This window comes from Achroia grisella, unplaced genomic scaffold (assembly GCF_030625045.1).
Source record: "Achroia grisella isolate CSIRO2021 unplaced genomic scaffold, CSIRO_AGI_Agris_v1 utg1056, whole genome shotgun sequence".
In the NCBI taxonomy this organism is placed as follows: Eukaryota; Metazoa; Arthropoda; class Insecta; order Lepidoptera; family Pyralidae; genus Achroia; species Achroia grisella.
In genome coordinates, this window is record NW_026712564.1 from 1076164 (window position 1) to 1093286 (window position 17123).

The 17123-nt window shown below is 44.1% G+C and overlaps 1 protein-coding gene across 1 annotated transcript in view; it reads right to left on the reverse strand.

Annotated features, from left to right (window-relative positions):
• The window catches only part of LOC131848832 (BOS complex subunit NOMO1), a 28799-nt gene that overhangs the window by 5351 nt on the left and 6325 nt on the right, over positions 1-17123 (reverse strand). The window contains exons 5-13 of the mRNA XM_059198812.1: positions 15205-15373; positions 14019-14213; positions 13360-13441; positions 6322-6518; positions 4376-4554; positions 3852-4028; positions 2582-2761; positions 1984-2167; positions 153-364 (exon numbers count right to left, since the gene is read on the reverse strand). Of these exons, the coding sequence (XP_059054795.1) occupies positions 153-364; positions 1984-2167; positions 2582-2761; positions 3852-4028; positions 4376-4554; positions 6322-6518; positions 13360-13441; positions 14019-14213; positions 15205-15373 (1575 nt within the window). The remainder of the gene's footprint in view (positions 1-152; positions 365-1983; positions 2168-2581; positions 2762-3851; positions 4029-4375; positions 4555-6321; positions 6519-13359; positions 13442-14018; positions 14214-15204; positions 15374-17123) is intronic.

The window sequence follows — 17123 nt, forward strand, 5'->3', positions numbered from 1 at the left end:
CATTATTAACATTAATAGCATATGAAATTACAGGATATGGAAGCATGATCTTAATCCTCGGAAGACCTAGAATGACAACACAGGTCATTACTTTAGTATATAATAGCCATTAGCAATAAGAATATAATATTAAAAAAATACAATGTACAGACCTGGAGTGGTGTATCATTGTCTTCATCACGTAGATCGATGATGATATCAGCTAACTTGTGCGCGGTGATGACGCTGTTGTCGTCCGGGCCCGTCGGTGCACTGAACACGTACGACTCCTTCTCCGCCACAATGGTGTACTTCTTGGACGCATCTAGGGGTCCGAACTTGTATGTACCATCTTCTGTAGTAATTTGCACTAGTTTCAGGTCATCTGCAAGCAAAACAAATAATAGTGATTATTTTTTTGAACTAGTATTGTAATGGACATAAATATATTGGAAGATCCTAGATCTAGAAGATCCTCTAGGAAGAGACTAAAATTAGTAATTTTTATAACTCAGTTACTTACTTTACTAATATGGTCCTTTGAGCAGGATACTGTGCAATTTGAAGTGTAGAACGTGCAGTATTTTCTTATCGGACCAACTCAGGGTGACAGAAAGGTGTAGGTTAGCGTGACGACAGTTCGCAAAACTGAGTGCTACAATTCGCCATTGTAGCACATAGTTGCGGCGAGCGTGATGGCAGTGCCGGCGCAGAGGTCCCTGCGGCGAGCGTGACGGCGCGATGTGAGGCGGCGCGGCGCGGGACGTACCTGCGGCGAGCGTGACGGCGGCGCCGGCGACGGGCGGCCGCAGCGTGCCGGCGAGCGTGACGGCGCGGTGTGAGGCGGCGCGGCGCGGGACGTACCTGCGGCGAGCGTGACGGCGGCGCCGGCGACGGGCGGCCGCAGCGTGCCGGCGAGCGTGACGGCGCGGTGTGAGGCGGCGCGGCGCGGGACGTACCTGCGGCGAGCGTGACGGCGGCGCCGGCGACGGGCGGCCGCAGCGTGCCGGCGAGCGTGACGGCGCGGTGTGAGGCGGCGCGGCGCGGGACGTACCTGCGGCGAGCGTGACGGCGGCGCCGGCGACGGGCGGCCGCAGCGTGCCGGCGAGCGTGACGGCGCGGTGTGAGGCGGCGCGGCGCGGGACGTACCTGCGGCGAGCGTGACGGCGGCGCCGGCGACGGGCGGCCGCAGCGTGCCGGCGAGCGTGACGGCGCGGTGTGAGGCGGCGCGGCGCGGGACGTACCTGCGGCGAGCGTGACGGCGGCGCCGGCGACGGGCGGCCGCAGCGTGCCGGCGAGCGTGACGGCGCGGTGTGAGGCGGCGCGGCGCGGGACGTACCTGCGGCGAGCGTGACGGCGGCGCCGGCGACGGGCGGCCGCAGCGTGCCGGCGAGCGTGACGGCGCGGTGTGAGGCGGCGCGGCGCGGGACGTACCTGCGGCGAGCGTGACGGCGGCGCCGGCGACGGGCGGCCGCAGCGTGCCGGCGAGCGTGACGGCGCGGTGTGAGGCGGCGCGGCGCGGGACGTACCTGCGGCGAGCGTGACGGCGGCGCCGGCGACGGGCGGCCGCAGCGTGCCGGCGAGCGTGACGGCGCGGTGTGAGGCGGCGCGGCGCGGGACGTACCTGCGGCGAGCGTGACGGCGGCGCCGGCGACGGGCGGCCGCAGCGTGCCGGCGAGCGTGACGGCGCGGTGTGAGGCGGCGCGGCGCGGGACGTACCTGCGGCGAGCGTGACGGCGGCGCCGGCGACGGGCGGCCGCAGCGTGCCGGCGAGCGTGACGGCGCGGTGTGAGGCGGCGCGGCGCGGGACGTACCTGCGGCGAGCGTGACGGCGGCGCCGGCGACGGGCGGCCGCAGCGTGCCGGCGAGCGTGACGGCGCGGTGTGAGGCGGCGCGGCGCGGGACGTACCTGCGGCGAGCGTGACGGCGGCGCCGGCGACGGGCGGCCGCAGCGTGCCGGCGAGCGTGACGGCGCGGTGTGAGGCGGCGCGGCGCGGGACGTACCTGCGCCGAGCGTGACGGCGGCGCCGGCGACGGGCGGCCGCAGCGTGCCGGCGAGCGTGACGGCGCGGTGTGCTCGCAGCGTGAGTGCTGCGGGCTGGCAGTCGCCGCGCCCGGTGACCTGCTGCGGGCCGCTCGCCTCCGCCACCAGCGAGCTCGACTTCGCCCACACCGAGCACGTCTCGCCCTGGACGCGTAACCGACATACTCGTGTATTTGTAGACAGAACTAAGTTGTTGGGGAGCTTGATACGGAACTAAATTATCTTTTATATAATATAAAGTAATTACTTCTGTGTCAATAAATACATATATAATTAGTCATCATAATAAATAAATAACGCCACAGGAAGCAGATCTTGTGTTACGAGTACTAAACAACTAATATAAATAAGTAATTTTTCATTATACTTATTTTTATAAATACATACATAATATAAATAGAAAACACCCAGACCTATATAAACAAGTATACTCATGAATACAAATGTTACATCGTCATCGCGGAATCGAACCCATGATCATCAAAAGCAAAGTAGTGTGCCACCAGCAAGCTAAAATAAAAGAGGAGATAACAGTATAATAAGTGAAGACAGACTGACCTCCTGCAGGTATAGCGTGTGCTCGTAGATGTACCCTCCGGACGCGTGCGGACGCGGCTGTAAGGGCGCGGACGGCAGCGCGCGGCCGCCGCACGTGACCTCCAGTGTGACGTCAGCGGCCGCCACCGGCGCCACCACGCGCACCGTCGCCGCGTGCGCCGACGCCACAAACCGCACCTCCTGCACCACCGGGACACGTGTTATATAAGACATTGTAATTCTAAATTTTTTTTCGTGCTTCATCTCAGGATTGCATGAGAACCGGAGCTCTCAAAAATGTTTACCCAAAAAATCCGAAAATAAAAATATTCAAGCTTCAAGAGCTTTATATTTTTATTTTCTGTACTTTTCGCTAAAATGGAGAGCCTGTTGAAAATCACCCATACATTTGGAAAAAAATTCTGTTCCCTTAATTTTTGCGACAAGTGTAGATGACGTTACTTAAAACCTAAAACGCGCTAAGGTTTCGTTTTGGCCAAAGTTTATAAGGTTTGCGTGCACCGATGGCAGCCGCGCGGCCGCAGCGTGTAGCGGCCGGCGGCCGGCACAGTGTACGTACCTCGGGCCGGCGGGCGCCCCCCGCGCCCCCCGCGGCCCCCGTGCGCGCGGGCGGCGTGTACCGGTGGCAGCCGCGCGGCCGCAGCGTGTAGCGGCCGGCGGCCGGCACAGTGTACGTACCTCGGGCCGGCGGGCGCCCCCCGCGCCCCCCGCGGCCCCCGTGCGCGCGGGCGGCGTGTACCGGTGGCAGCCGCGCGGCCGCAGCGTGTAGCGGCCGGCGGCCGGCACAGTGTACGTACCTCGGGCCGGCGGGCGCCCCCCGCGCCCCCCGCGGCCCCCGTGCGCGCGGGCGGCGTGTACCGGTGGCAGCCGCGCGGCCGCAGCGTGTAGCGGCCGGCGGCCGGCACAGTGTACGTACCTCGGGCCGGCGGGCGCCCCCGCGCCCCCCGCGGCCCCCGTGCGCGCGGGCGGCGTGTACCGGTGGCAGCCGCGCGGCCGCAGCGTGTAGCGGCCGGCGGCCGGCACAGTGTACGTACCTCGGGCCGGCGGGCGCCCCCCGCGCCCCCCGCGGCCCCCGTGCGCGCGGGCGGCGTGTACCGGTGGCAGCCGCGCGGCCGCAGCGTGTAGCGGCCGGCGGCCGGCACAGTGTACGTACCTCGGGCCGGCGGGCGCCCCCGCGCCCCCGCGGCCCCCGTGCGCGCGGGCGGCGTGTACCGGTGGCAGCCGCGCGGCCGCAGCGTGTAGCGGCCGGCGGCCGGCACAGTGTACGTACCTCGGGCCGGCGGGCGCCCCCCGCGCCCCCCGCGGCCCCCGTGCGCGCGGGCGGCGTGTACCGGTGGCAGCCGCGCGGCCGCAGCGTGTAGCGCCCGGCGGCCGGCACGCAGTGCGTCGTCGGTCCGCGTGCTGCAGTGAACACGCCCTGCACGCCATTCTCGCCCGAGTACTCCACCTACGATAAACGATACATCTGTTTAGTTAACTATCATACTACAAATGTACGGTAAGGCGCTTATGGTATCGTAGAGACGACACCAGAAGATAAGGATGCCGAAGAATATATTGAAAAGATGACATCAACCTGACTATGGGACCACCCTGGATAGAATTAGATATATAGAGATAAAGACTCAATAGATTTGTAGAGGACAGAATGACGTTCCTGGATGAGATACTGCTAAACACGTTACCTCAACAACAAGCAGATATCCTAAGAATGAGAATGACGTATCTCGATGGGAGACTTTGCTAAACACGTTACCTCAATCAAAAAACATTTATAATAAGAGAGACAATTACCTCTATGGGATGGTCTGCGTGCAGCCTGAGCACGTACCCGACGTGCTCGAAGTCAGGCGCGGGCGCGTGCTCGTGCGCGACCACCACCAGGTGTCGCTCCTCGCGCCAGCACAGACTCTCCGCGCTCACCGACACCTCCACGCTGCCCGGGAGCACCTCGGAGAACTCGTAAGACCCACCTGAAGGACCACAATTGGAATAGTCAACACATAATAATAGGTACATAAAGAAGTAGGTGGTGTAACAATATACAGGCTGTTCCACAACTCCTCTTTGAATTCTGGCGTAAATAAACAGGATAGGACATCGATTTGGTCATTTATGAAGATGACAAAAATTAACGGGCCTAGATGACTACCCAGCGGCACACCAGAGGACAGTGTGACGGGAGCAAAAGTATGACCCTTAGTTGCAACCAGCTGACTCCTAGAAAATAGCTTTTCAGCAGCAAGATGATTTTTTTTTATCCTGCAATCGGCTTACCAAGCCTTTAACAGATTGGTTGTGGGACTGTTGACGGGAGAGAACTATACCTCCAGTGAGGAAACTGTCTCATCGGTGAATAAGATCCCATGCATGGAGTCTCTTAAGCCTTCTGCATTGCAATGGATCTCGTAGTGCTGTTGCAAAGATATTGGTATGTGTTGCAGGTGAATAATAAGATGTTGTTGGTCGAGACGATGTATATTACAGATGATAATAGACTGACAATATGTACATAGAAATATTTATCCTATATACTAAATAACAATAGGAAAATGTAAGGTGGGGTGACACAGTTTAGATACAGCAGTGCCTAGTAGACAATATTAAATTTGTCTTACTAGACATTATTAAATGCAATTATTATTTTATGTATCTAGGTGACTGTGTCCCATAGTATGCGCCCCTATACGATCTCTGTATACTCTTGTTCTGTGCTCTATTTCTTCTCTGATTGTTCTCATTCCTGTGTACTCATGCCATTCTGTTGTTCTAATGAATAGACGTACAGCAGTTATGGTTTTGAGTGCTTTATTCTGAAACCGTTGCAAAATCTCTATGTTGGAATTCTTTGCTGATCCCCATAACTCGATGCCGTATGTCCAGATTTGCTTTATTATGGTTTTATAAATGAGTATAGCAAGATGATGTAGATATTCTTTCAAACCAATCAGTTTTATACTATGGCGTGAGTGATAGGGTATGACGTCTGTGAATGACAAGACTATTATTATTATTATTATGACTAGCTGACCCGGAAAGCGTTGCTTTGCCATATAAATTAATATCGATAATAAAAAATAGCACCAACACCTATTTTTTGAAGGGTAAAATTTTAAGAGTTATATGTATTTTTTAATTACACAAAAGAAAAAAAAATTCGAAAAAAATATATTTTTTTTTTAAATTAACGGGCCTAGATGACTACCCTGCGGCACACCAGAGGACAGTGTGACGGGAGTGTGAGTATGACCGTTAATTGCAACTAGCTGACTCCTAAATAGCAGCTTTTCAGCAGCAAGATGATGTAGACATTCTTTCAATCCAATCTGTTTTATACTATGGCGTGAGTGATAGGGTATGACGTCTGTGAATGACAAGACTATTATTATTATTATTATGACTAGCTGACCCGGAAAGCGTTGCTTTGCCATATAAATTAATATCGATAATAAAAAATAGGGGTTGGTGATAGAAGGGTAAAGTTTTAGAGTTATGTATTTTTTAATTACATATAAGAAAAAAAATGTCGAAAAAAAGAAAAAAAATGTTTGGTGTGAGCTACCCTTAACACTTACCCTTTACACTTATAAAAATTAGTTATAAACCTATTCTCAGACCTACTAAATAGACATTACTAAATAGACATTTCATCAAAATCGGTTGCCGTTTCGGAGGGGTAAAAACACGAAAATTTTATATATTAGATACTTTTGTACAGTTATGTGATGTGACTGACTGACCTTTAGCAACAGTGGTGAGCGGCTTCCCCACGTAGCTACCGTCCACAGACAGAGCCCTTAATGTAACTTGTAATGATTCGCAGTCTGCAGCCACTTTGCACACAACCTTCCCAGTGAGCCGTCCCTTGAGCTGAGAGAATATGATCCCATCTACTGGCCCATTGCCTACTGACACTATCTGAGTTAGTGGGTAGAATCTGGAACAAACATTTGTAACTTACAATGGTCTATTTATATTTTACTAGCTTTTGCTCGCGGCTTCGCTCACGTTAATTTATCCCTTTAGAGGTGGACTTTATCAAAATCCTTTCTTAGGGGATGGCTACGTCATAGTAGCTTTATGCAAGCAAAGTCTCAGCCCGATCGGTTTAAAATTGACGAAGTTACATATAAACTTTCATCCCCTTGGGGATATAATTAATCAAAATCCTTTCTTAGCGGATGCGCTATGTAGGTGTGCTATGCACACACACATACATATTGTTAATACAGAGATTGAATTACATCGCGTGGCACAGCGCACCTACTACACGTCCCTCCCCAGTCAGATATACGATGTAGTCCCGTATCGCCGCATTACAATCGTGATAAAATATAAATGTATTTTCATTTGGTAAAGCTCATGACACCACACCAGAACACGCGATATATATGGATAGGAGAACCTTCCATTCATAGTACATAAGTGATATCACAGACCTGTGAAAGTGGTGACCCGCGAATTTAGTGGTGTGAACTTTATGATATATTATATACTACTATATATTACTTCATACTAGCATAATGAATCCACAAACGTCACAATCAGCTATACAAGCAGTGCAAGAACAAACTTCCGAGCTAGCGCAGATTAGCTTATCTTCAAGAATAGCCGAATTCTGGCAAGAACAACCCAGGCTATGGTTTGTACAGCTGGAAGCCGCACTTGCCAACCAGAAGCTCGGAGATGAGTCTAAATACCAGCTCGTCACGTCGAAATTAAACAGAGAAGTAATCGGACAGGTACGTGACATATTGTTAAATCCTCCCGACACAAAAAAATACGAAATACTTAAGCAAAGACTAATAAACATTTATGAAGAGTCTGAAAACAGACAAATTCAGAAATTACTCAATGAAGTAGAATTGGGGGACCAAAAACCGTCGCAATTATACCGTCGGATGAAAAACCTAGCTAGCGATAGATTTCCTTCAGAGACATTGAGAATATTGTGGACAGGACATCTGCCAGCTCACGTGCGTGCAGTTTTAACTGTGAGTGAAGTAACGGATATGGAGAAGCTAGCAGTCATAGCAGACAAGGTCATGGAGGCCGGACACATAGGGCAAGTAGCTGAAATATCACATACTGCCCAGACCACTACTACAGATATGCTAGTAGAACAAATAGCGAAACTGACACTACAGGTCAATAGGCTGGCATCAAGCCCAAGTTTCCAGCCGCATAGGTCTTCCAGGAGCCGCGATCGTTCAAGGTCACACTCACGGGGAAGATCTCTGCGACGTGATAAAAACAGTCCTGACTGGCTATGTTTTTATCATTTTCGTTACAAAGAAGATGCAACGAAGTGTATAAAACCATGTAACTGGAAGGATAAAACTAATCAGGAAAACTAAATACCGTGCAGGCTGCGGCGGGCGACTGTACGGCAAATTTCAGTAATAACCGCCTTTGTGTAACTGACAGACACAGTGGACTAAAATTTTTAGTGGACACAGGAGCTAATATATCAGTGTTACCAATAAGTAAACAATATTCGAAGTGCTCAAATAATGGTGAGAAATATAAGTTATATGCAGCTAACGGTTCAGTAATAAAGACATATGGTATGCATACTCTAATATTAAATCTAAATCTAAGAAGACCATATAGATGGACATTTGTAATTGCCGACGTTAAGCAGCCCATTTTAGGTGCTGATTTTCTTTCTTATCATAAGTTAGTGGTAGATTTAAGTACCAAAAGATTGATAGATAGTGTAACAAATTTAAATATTATTGGTAGTATAACTAATTGTCGTGAGCCATCGGTTAAAACTATTGACGAGAATCATGTATATAGCGACATATTACGTAATTATCCTAACATAACTAAACCCGCAAATTTTAATGAAATTAACCCTAAGAGTATTGTATTTCACCACATAGAGACCTCTGGAACTCCAGTATTCGCGCGTGCCAGACCTTTGCCGCCGGATAGATACGCGAAGGTAAGAGATGAATTTAGGATTATGCAGGAAATGGGAATCTGCAGGCCATCGAAGAGCGAGTGGGCAAGTCCACTACACGTCGTGGCAAAGAAAAACGGCAGCTTGAGACCCTGTGGTGACTACAGAGGCCTTAACGCTATTACAAAGCCGGACCGTTACCCGTTGCCCCGGCTGCAGGACTTCACATATCTGCTGGCAGGTAAGAAGTGGTACAGTCATTTGGATATTTCTAGAGCCTACCACAATATACCTGTAGCTCAGGAAGATATCGAAAAAACCGCCATCATAACACCTTTTGGACTTTTCGAGTTCCCACGCATGAGTTTTGGTCTAAGAAATGCCGCGCAGACATTTCAAAGATATATGAATACAGTGGTTCTCAAAGATTTAGATTTTTTATTTTGCTATATTGATGACGTCATCATCGCAAGCGAAAACGAAACACAACATCGCAAGCATTTAAAATTAGTTTTTCAACGTTTTAACGAGTACGGAATTACTATTAATCTTTCGAAATGCGAGTTTGGTAAACAAGTAGTAGAATTTTTAGGGTACAAGGTTTCGAGTGAAGGTATCAGACCTCTTGAAGATAAGGTCAATGCCATCACCGAATTTCCTAAACCGGAAACAGTAGATCAACTTAGGAGATTTTTAGGTATGGTCAATTTTTATAGAAGTCATTTACCACACGCGGTAGAATATCAGTCCGAATTAAATAATTATTTAAGCACAGCTAAACGTAAAGATAAGACAAAAATTAACTGGACTAATAAAGCAGAACAAGCATTCGATACGTGTAAGCAAAGTTTGAAAACCGCTGCCTTGTTATCGCATCCACTACCAGACGTCCCGTTATCGCTTATGACGGACGCCTCTAGTACATGCGTAGGCGCTGTATTACAACAGAGAGTGAATAATAATTGGAAACCTTTAGGATACTTTTCAAAAAAATTAATGCCATCGCAACAAAAGTATAGCACTTACGACCGCGAGTTACTTGCTATTTATATGGCCGTAAAACATTTTAGGAATATGCATGAAGGTCGTAAATTAATTATATATACAGACCATAAACCGTTAACTTTTGCTATTGATAAATTAGGGAATAATAACGAAACACCTAGAAGAACAAGACAACTAATTTTCATTAGTGAGTTTACTAATGATATTAGGCATATAACAGGAAACGATAATATAGTCGCCGATTCATTGTCACGTATAGAAACAATAAACTGTCCAACAATTATCAACTATGCCGATCTAGCGAATTCGCAGAAAACCGACGACATGTTATTGCAGTTGTTACACGATACCAACACGAGTATAAATTACAAAACTGTTTACATACCTAACTGTGACTTACCTATTTATTGTAATGTTATTAATAACGAATGTAGACCTTATTTACCAGAAAAATTTAGGAGATTAGCTTTCGATTCTATTCATGACATTAGCCACCCAGGTATTCGTACGTCACGAAAAATGGTGACTAAGAGATATTTCTGGCCTAGTATGAATCGCGACATTAACTTGTGGGCTAAGACCTGCATACATTGTCAAAAATCGAAGATAGGTCGTCATACTATAGCAGGATTAGGTAATTTTGATACCTGTAATCGATTTGAACATATTCATGTAGACCTTATAGGTCCTTTGCCGATAACCGACGAACGAACGAACGAAGGTTATAGATATTGTTTAACAATGATAGATCGATTTACTAAATGGCCGGAAGCCATACCAATTAAAGATATGACCGCTGAAACGGTCGCTAAAAACGTTTATGACCACTGGATCGCTCGTTTCGGTTGTCCAATTAAGCTTACCAGTGACCAGGGTCGTCAGTTCGAAAGTACATTATTTACAGAGCTTATGAAATTGTTAGGTATCAAAAGGCAACGTACTACTCCTTATCATCCACAGAGCAATGGGATGGTAGAGAGATGGCATAGGTCGCTAAAAACTTCTCTTACAGCACGCCTTAGTTCTAAAGGGCATAGCTGGGTTGACGAGTTATCCACAGTAATGTTAGGTTTACGTAACGTATGCAAAAGCGATAGTTCTGTAACACCAGCAAATCTTGTGTATGGATCATCACTTAGGTTGCCTGGAGATTTTTGGGACAGACCTACGCATACACGATAAAAATGAAGGTACGTATTTAGATAAGTTAAGGAATATTATTAATAGTTGTAAGCCGAAAACGCGTGTCTTACGCGATTCTCGTACAATATTTGTACACGATGACTTACAAAAATGTAATTATGTTTTTGTTAGGAATGACGCAGTTCGCAAACCTTTGCAACCACCATACGAAGGTCCTTACCGTGTCATTCAAAGGAATAATAAAGTGTTTATATTAGATATGCCTAACAGAAATAATGTTTCGATTTCTATAGATCGTCTTAAACCAGCGTATATATTAAATGAAACTGATACAATTTCAGATAATATTACGCAAGACATATTATCGAAAACTACTCCCGCTCCTTGCAATGTTAGTCACAACGTGTCACAACCAAGTACCAACTCCGCGAAAAGGACACGGAGTGGTAGACTAGTTAAAAAACCAGTACGGTTCGATGATCAATGACAATACTATACTTACTATTTTTATGTTATATTGTAATTTTTTATTTTTAGTGGACTAAGCATGTTTTTATTATTTTCTTTTACCTATTCTTAATACTATATAACAATGTTAATGTGACAAATCGCTATCGCTAAGTATAACTAATAAACTCATACCTTACTTACAATATTGTATGCTCGATAAAATTGTATTTTCGCTAAACAAGCAAATGTATTGTTATAATTCTAGAGCAAAACTATTATTCTCATACGATGTTACTCAATTATATTTTTTTTATATGTCATTAGCAATAATTTTCTATTACTATATTTTTGAACAAATTTACACTTAAATTCTAATTCATTATATTTGATTGTACATGTTATTCAAACAGCAGATTTAGCAAATATTAATTATATAAAAGTTGAACAGAATATTTAATAATTCACAATACTTAGTTATATTTTCGAGTACACAAATTCATTACGCATATTTATATTCTATGTAAATGGGAAAGTACCATAGTAAAGAAACTAAGAATTTGACAGCCAGGTAGAGATGTTACAATCGCAGAATCAATCATACACGAGGACAACAATAGAACGCTTTTTATCTGCTGCATAGTAATTGGAATTTTGGGAGTCATAATTCTATATATACTGTTGAACCGCTGTCGTGGTCACTTCAAGTCCTACATACAAAAAGAAATAGCAGCCGCGGATTTAAAATCAAACAGAGTACAGAATGCTACTGTGTAATTAGAGTTCATAATGTATCCGGTCAACATTCGTAAAAAATCCTTATCGAAGACTATGTGTAATAAGAATCCAGTGTCGAATTCCGGTGTCAGCATACAATGAATATTGTTTAAATGTTTGTTAGTAAGAATAAGTTGTACCGATTTGAAATAAGATTTGTAATGTGTTTATTTCACAGATTTATTTTATTTTTTTTGAAAATTTAGTTTGTAAAATTTTGAGGGCGGAGTATTGTAGGTGTGCTATGCACACACACATACATATTGTTAATACAGAGATTGAATTACATCGCGTGGCACAGCGCACCTACTACACGTCCCTCCCCAGTCAGATATACGATGTAGTCCCGTATCGCCGCATTACAATCGTGATAAAATATAAATGTATTTTCATTTGGTAAAGTTCATGACACCATACCAGAACACGCGATATATATGGATAGGAGAACCTTCCATTCATAGTACATAAGTGATATCACAGATGAAACCTACGTCATAACATCTACCTGCATGCCGAATTTCAGCCCGATCCGTTCAGTGGTTTGGGCTGTGCGTTGATAGATCACTATGTCAGTCACCTTTGAGTTATATATATTTAGATTAGTCACCCGACTTCGCACATATGTACATGTATTATACATATAAACCTTCCTCTTGAATCACTCTATCTATTGCTAAAACTGCATTAAAATTCGTTGCCTAGATTAAAAGATTTCAAGCCGTCTCTGAGGTATTTTGTTACAAACACTGCAACACAATAATTTTATATATTAGATTGATGTGGACCTTACATCAGATAGTATGGTATGATAATGAGTATGATTGTTTGTATCGGTCTGGCTGTTTTCTATATATATTATAGCTGTCCGGGCAAACGTCGTTTTGCCATATAAATTAATAATGCTATATAAAAATAGGGGTTGATGATAGAAGGGTGAAAATTTAGGATTGTATGTATTTTTGTATGTTGTATCATAAAATAATAGAAACTAAAAATTTTGTCTAAAAAATAAAAATAAAAAATTTAGTTAGGGGTGAACTATTAACATTCAGGGGGATGAAAAATAGATGTTGGCCGATTCTTTAGTCAATACGCTCACAAAATTTGAGAATCGGTCAAGCCGTTTTATGGGCACGAAAACTGTGACACGAGAATTTTATATATAAGGTTAAGTATTAGCTGTACTCGCGACTTCGTCCGCGTGGAAATTAACTTTATTTTTCTAAATTTGAAAGAATTTTCTAAAATAAAAGTAGCTTAAGTTACTCTTCATTACGTCGCCTACCTGCCAATAAAAGTCCCGTCAAATTCGGTCCAGCCATTTCAGAGATTAGCCGGAACAAACAGACAGATACAAATCGTAAAAAATGTTAATTTGGTGTATGTACCGTATTTATATTCATATGCATGTAGTAAAAAGCGGTTATTTCAATATTATAATCTGACACTCAAATTTTATTTATATGTATAGATTTATGAGATTATTAAGTATGCTTACTGTAAACCATCCCTCTGCTCTTGTTCACTGACATCAACTTTGGCCGAGTAAGTGCCGGGCGGCAGGAAAGTGCACCATGTACCTGAAACAATAAACAGTATTTCCATATATTAATAACTAGTTGAGCTACAATAATATCTTGCTACAAAGGTTATCTTCTCTTAATGTTGGTTATTTAATATACCCTTCTTGAAAAATCCCATGATGTAGTCTCTGAAGAAAATCTAGGTAGGTAATTAATTCGCCAACCACACTTTGACATACACACGACACCGTCCTCGCTGGCGAAGACGACGATCTCAATCAAACCATATCGTGATATCATCCGGGTGCTTGCACGCGCCCAGGCGTTCCACACCGCTGGCTCCGGTCGCCCCTTCGAATGATTCCTCGTCCAATACAAACTGGGATTGAAATTACGGCCAGAGCCGAGGTTCGAACCCTTAGTGGTGTCTTTAGACTAAAGTCGTATCCGCGAGTTGTCTTTCAGCCGCTCCGTAAGTCCTTCCTTTGGTTTGGTTTCCTTCCTATCTGCACTCGCCTACTATTGTCCGGTGAAGCTGTAAAGGATAGCTGCGTCCAACAGCACTAGCATAGTCCAAGTGTAAGTTACATTAAGAGCGTTCATTTGTATTGTGCGTGAGTAGAGTGGTAGTTACCGTCCTCCCCGGGCGTGGCGGCGACCGTGGCGAGCGTGGTGGGCGTGGCGGGCGTGGTGGGCGTGAGGAGCGCGGGGCGGGCGTGTGGCGGCGGCACGCGGCCGCACACGCGCCAGCGCCGCGCCACGCCGCCCGCGGCCCGCGCCGGGCCCGTGCTCCTCACCACCACCTGCGACTCCTCGAACTCGCACTGCTCTGGAACACACCACCCATACCGGTCATTGGCCTCCCTAAAATATGGCCAGCTCGTCCGTCCTACTCGTGAACGAGTCTGCTCTTATCACTACTACTGATTTAATCTTATTGTGTATTTGTATTTGACTCTTATAAATCAGAGCCGATTGGTACTTTGTATTCACACGTTTCGAATTGTATAATGTGAACTTACAAGGATCATTTAAAAGAGCAACGTACAAGTTTCTCGCTCGTTCTTCTTGTGATGAGACAGCTTTCCTAATGAGGGATAGATTAAAAAAAACATTGTTGTAATTATTCAGAAGTGCTTAAATTAAATTTATTTGAATAAATGACTTTCTATTCTTTTCTACACGTCAATAACCGCGCCCTGAAAGGAAGGGGATTGTAAGTAATGTGGACTGATGATCTTACTGCTAATAATATGATTTTAATAATGATTTTATCAAGATGACCTAACTGACTTGAGCTCATGCTCATCTTATCATCCTCCACTGGTGCCCCACCAGCGTAAACCGTTAGCACAGACGATTGCACCATTTCATTATCATTGCCATTTCATTTTTAATTTTAATATATAACAAATTCCCGAAAGCATAAAACGAAAATAACAATATAAATTACTTAGAGTAGAATAGAATAGAAAATCATTTATTCAAATAAACTTAATTTAAGCACTTTTGAATAGTCAACTTTTTTTTTTAAATCTACCGCTTATTCAGCAAGCTGTCTCATCACAAGAAGAATAAGCAAGAAACTTGTGTGTTGCTCTTTTAAACAATCCTTGTAAGTTCACATTTACAAGTCGAAACGTGTGAATACAAACTACCAACCAGCACTAATTTATTTAGGCTCAAACATAAAAACACAATGATTAAATCAAAATTAAATCATAAATAAATTTAAAAAAATGCATCAAGGGAACAAACATCCGTCCATAGTCACATAGTTAGGTTTTATAATATTAGTAGGATATTGAACACAAACTCACCATGTTGAAAGCCCAACTTGTAAGTGGCCGGCTGCAGGTTGGTGAGGGTGAACTTGCCGGCCGCGTCTGTGGTCCCGACCGGCCGCCCGTCGACCAACACGCGGACGCCCTTCAAACCAGCGCCGCCCGCCGACGACAGCGCTGTACCCACCATCGTGAAGCCGGTCACCTAAAGTACACCAGGCACAAGTAGAATACAGAGGGCGCTGCTCTCACGTAAACAATACTGTCCTATGTTAAAATATATTAAAAATATTTTCTCCTATTAATCCATAAAAAAAAACGACTAAAAACAAAAGTTAAAAGTGTAGACTACATGTGACAGTGTTAGCAGCGATTAATAACACAAGAATTTTGCAAAATTAACGAAATTTATAAACGCCAGTGACAGCGTACGTAAACAGAAGTTTATAGTGTATATTTAGTGAAAAATCAAAACAATACCAGAACTAACTCATCGATGGTTACAGTGCATAAAAGTTGTGAAGTTATTTGTGTTGTGTTTTTCGAGATAAAGTTCTTCGATGATAAAAGTAATTCGATAAGTTATACCTTTTAAAACTACCCACATTTAAAAAAAAAAAAAGAAGACGTATTATTTTACAGCGATACCTAGATTATATAGTGCAATTAAACAATCAAATTACGTAAGTTGAATCAATTACTTACATAATCGAAACGGTGCCAACTATTAACCATAAGATGACGCTTCAATGTGCAGGATGTTTTCAAAAAATCAAAACCAAAGAATATCTTACATGTATTTTATGCAAAAAGAATTATGACCTCGAATGTTCCAATGTTTCTATTCAAAGATTCCTAAATACAATGACTAAGGAACACAAGGCATCTTGGAGTTGTCAAATATGCCGTTGTCAAAAGCCAAAAACAGACAACACAAATACTCCTATTCGATCATTGCATTCCAACGTATCCTTGAAGGAAACCTCTGAGTTTGGTGAGGATTTCGTCACAACAAGGAAGAAATGTAATCGTATAAATGTATCATCATGCTCGGATGTGGATCTTAGTATATTGGGAGATACACTGGAAGCTGAAAATATTCAAAAACAAAGTAACTTAGCATCATACCATACGAAAAATCCAGCCGAATCTACCAATCTTACAGTGAATTCGACAGACTTGAGTGTACTTCTGGATACGAAGTTAGAAAAAATAAAACAATCTTTATTGAGTGATATAAGGTCAACAATAATCTCAGTAACTACCTGTGAAATCTCAAAATTGAAATTAGAGTTAACAAAAACTACAAGTCTTTTATCAAGCGAACAGGATAGCCTCAAAAAAGATATTAATAAAATGAACAAAACGATAATTAAACTGGAAGCAGAAAATACAAAACTTTGTAAACAACTACAAGAAATACAGGAACAAATTGCAAAGTGTAATTTAAATTTCTCGCAATCTGAAAGTAATATAACCGATATAAAAAAGAAAGTAGTCCTTTATGGTCTTAGTGAACAAGAATGGGAAAACTATAATGAATTATTTGACCGAATTGTATATATATTTTACGAAATATTGAATATAAATGTAACTACCTATATTGAAGACATAAAGAGAATCGGAAGAAAAAACCATGCAAGACCAGTAGTAATCGAATTGTTAAGTAAAAATATAACCAAACATATACTTCAAAATAGACGTCTTTTCAAGCACACTGGTCTGTCTATATCTGAATTTTTAGATGACGAGATGCTACAAAATAGGAAAAAATATATAGAAATCCTTATTGATGCTCGACGTAATGGTCATCGAGCAAATATTATAAATAATAAGCTAATAATCGATGGTAGAGAATATAATACACTTAATACACTTAATACTAGTTCAATTGACCTAAAACAAAAAAATAATCAGAAATTAAACAATGAAGCAACCGCCAGACTCTCCTTATC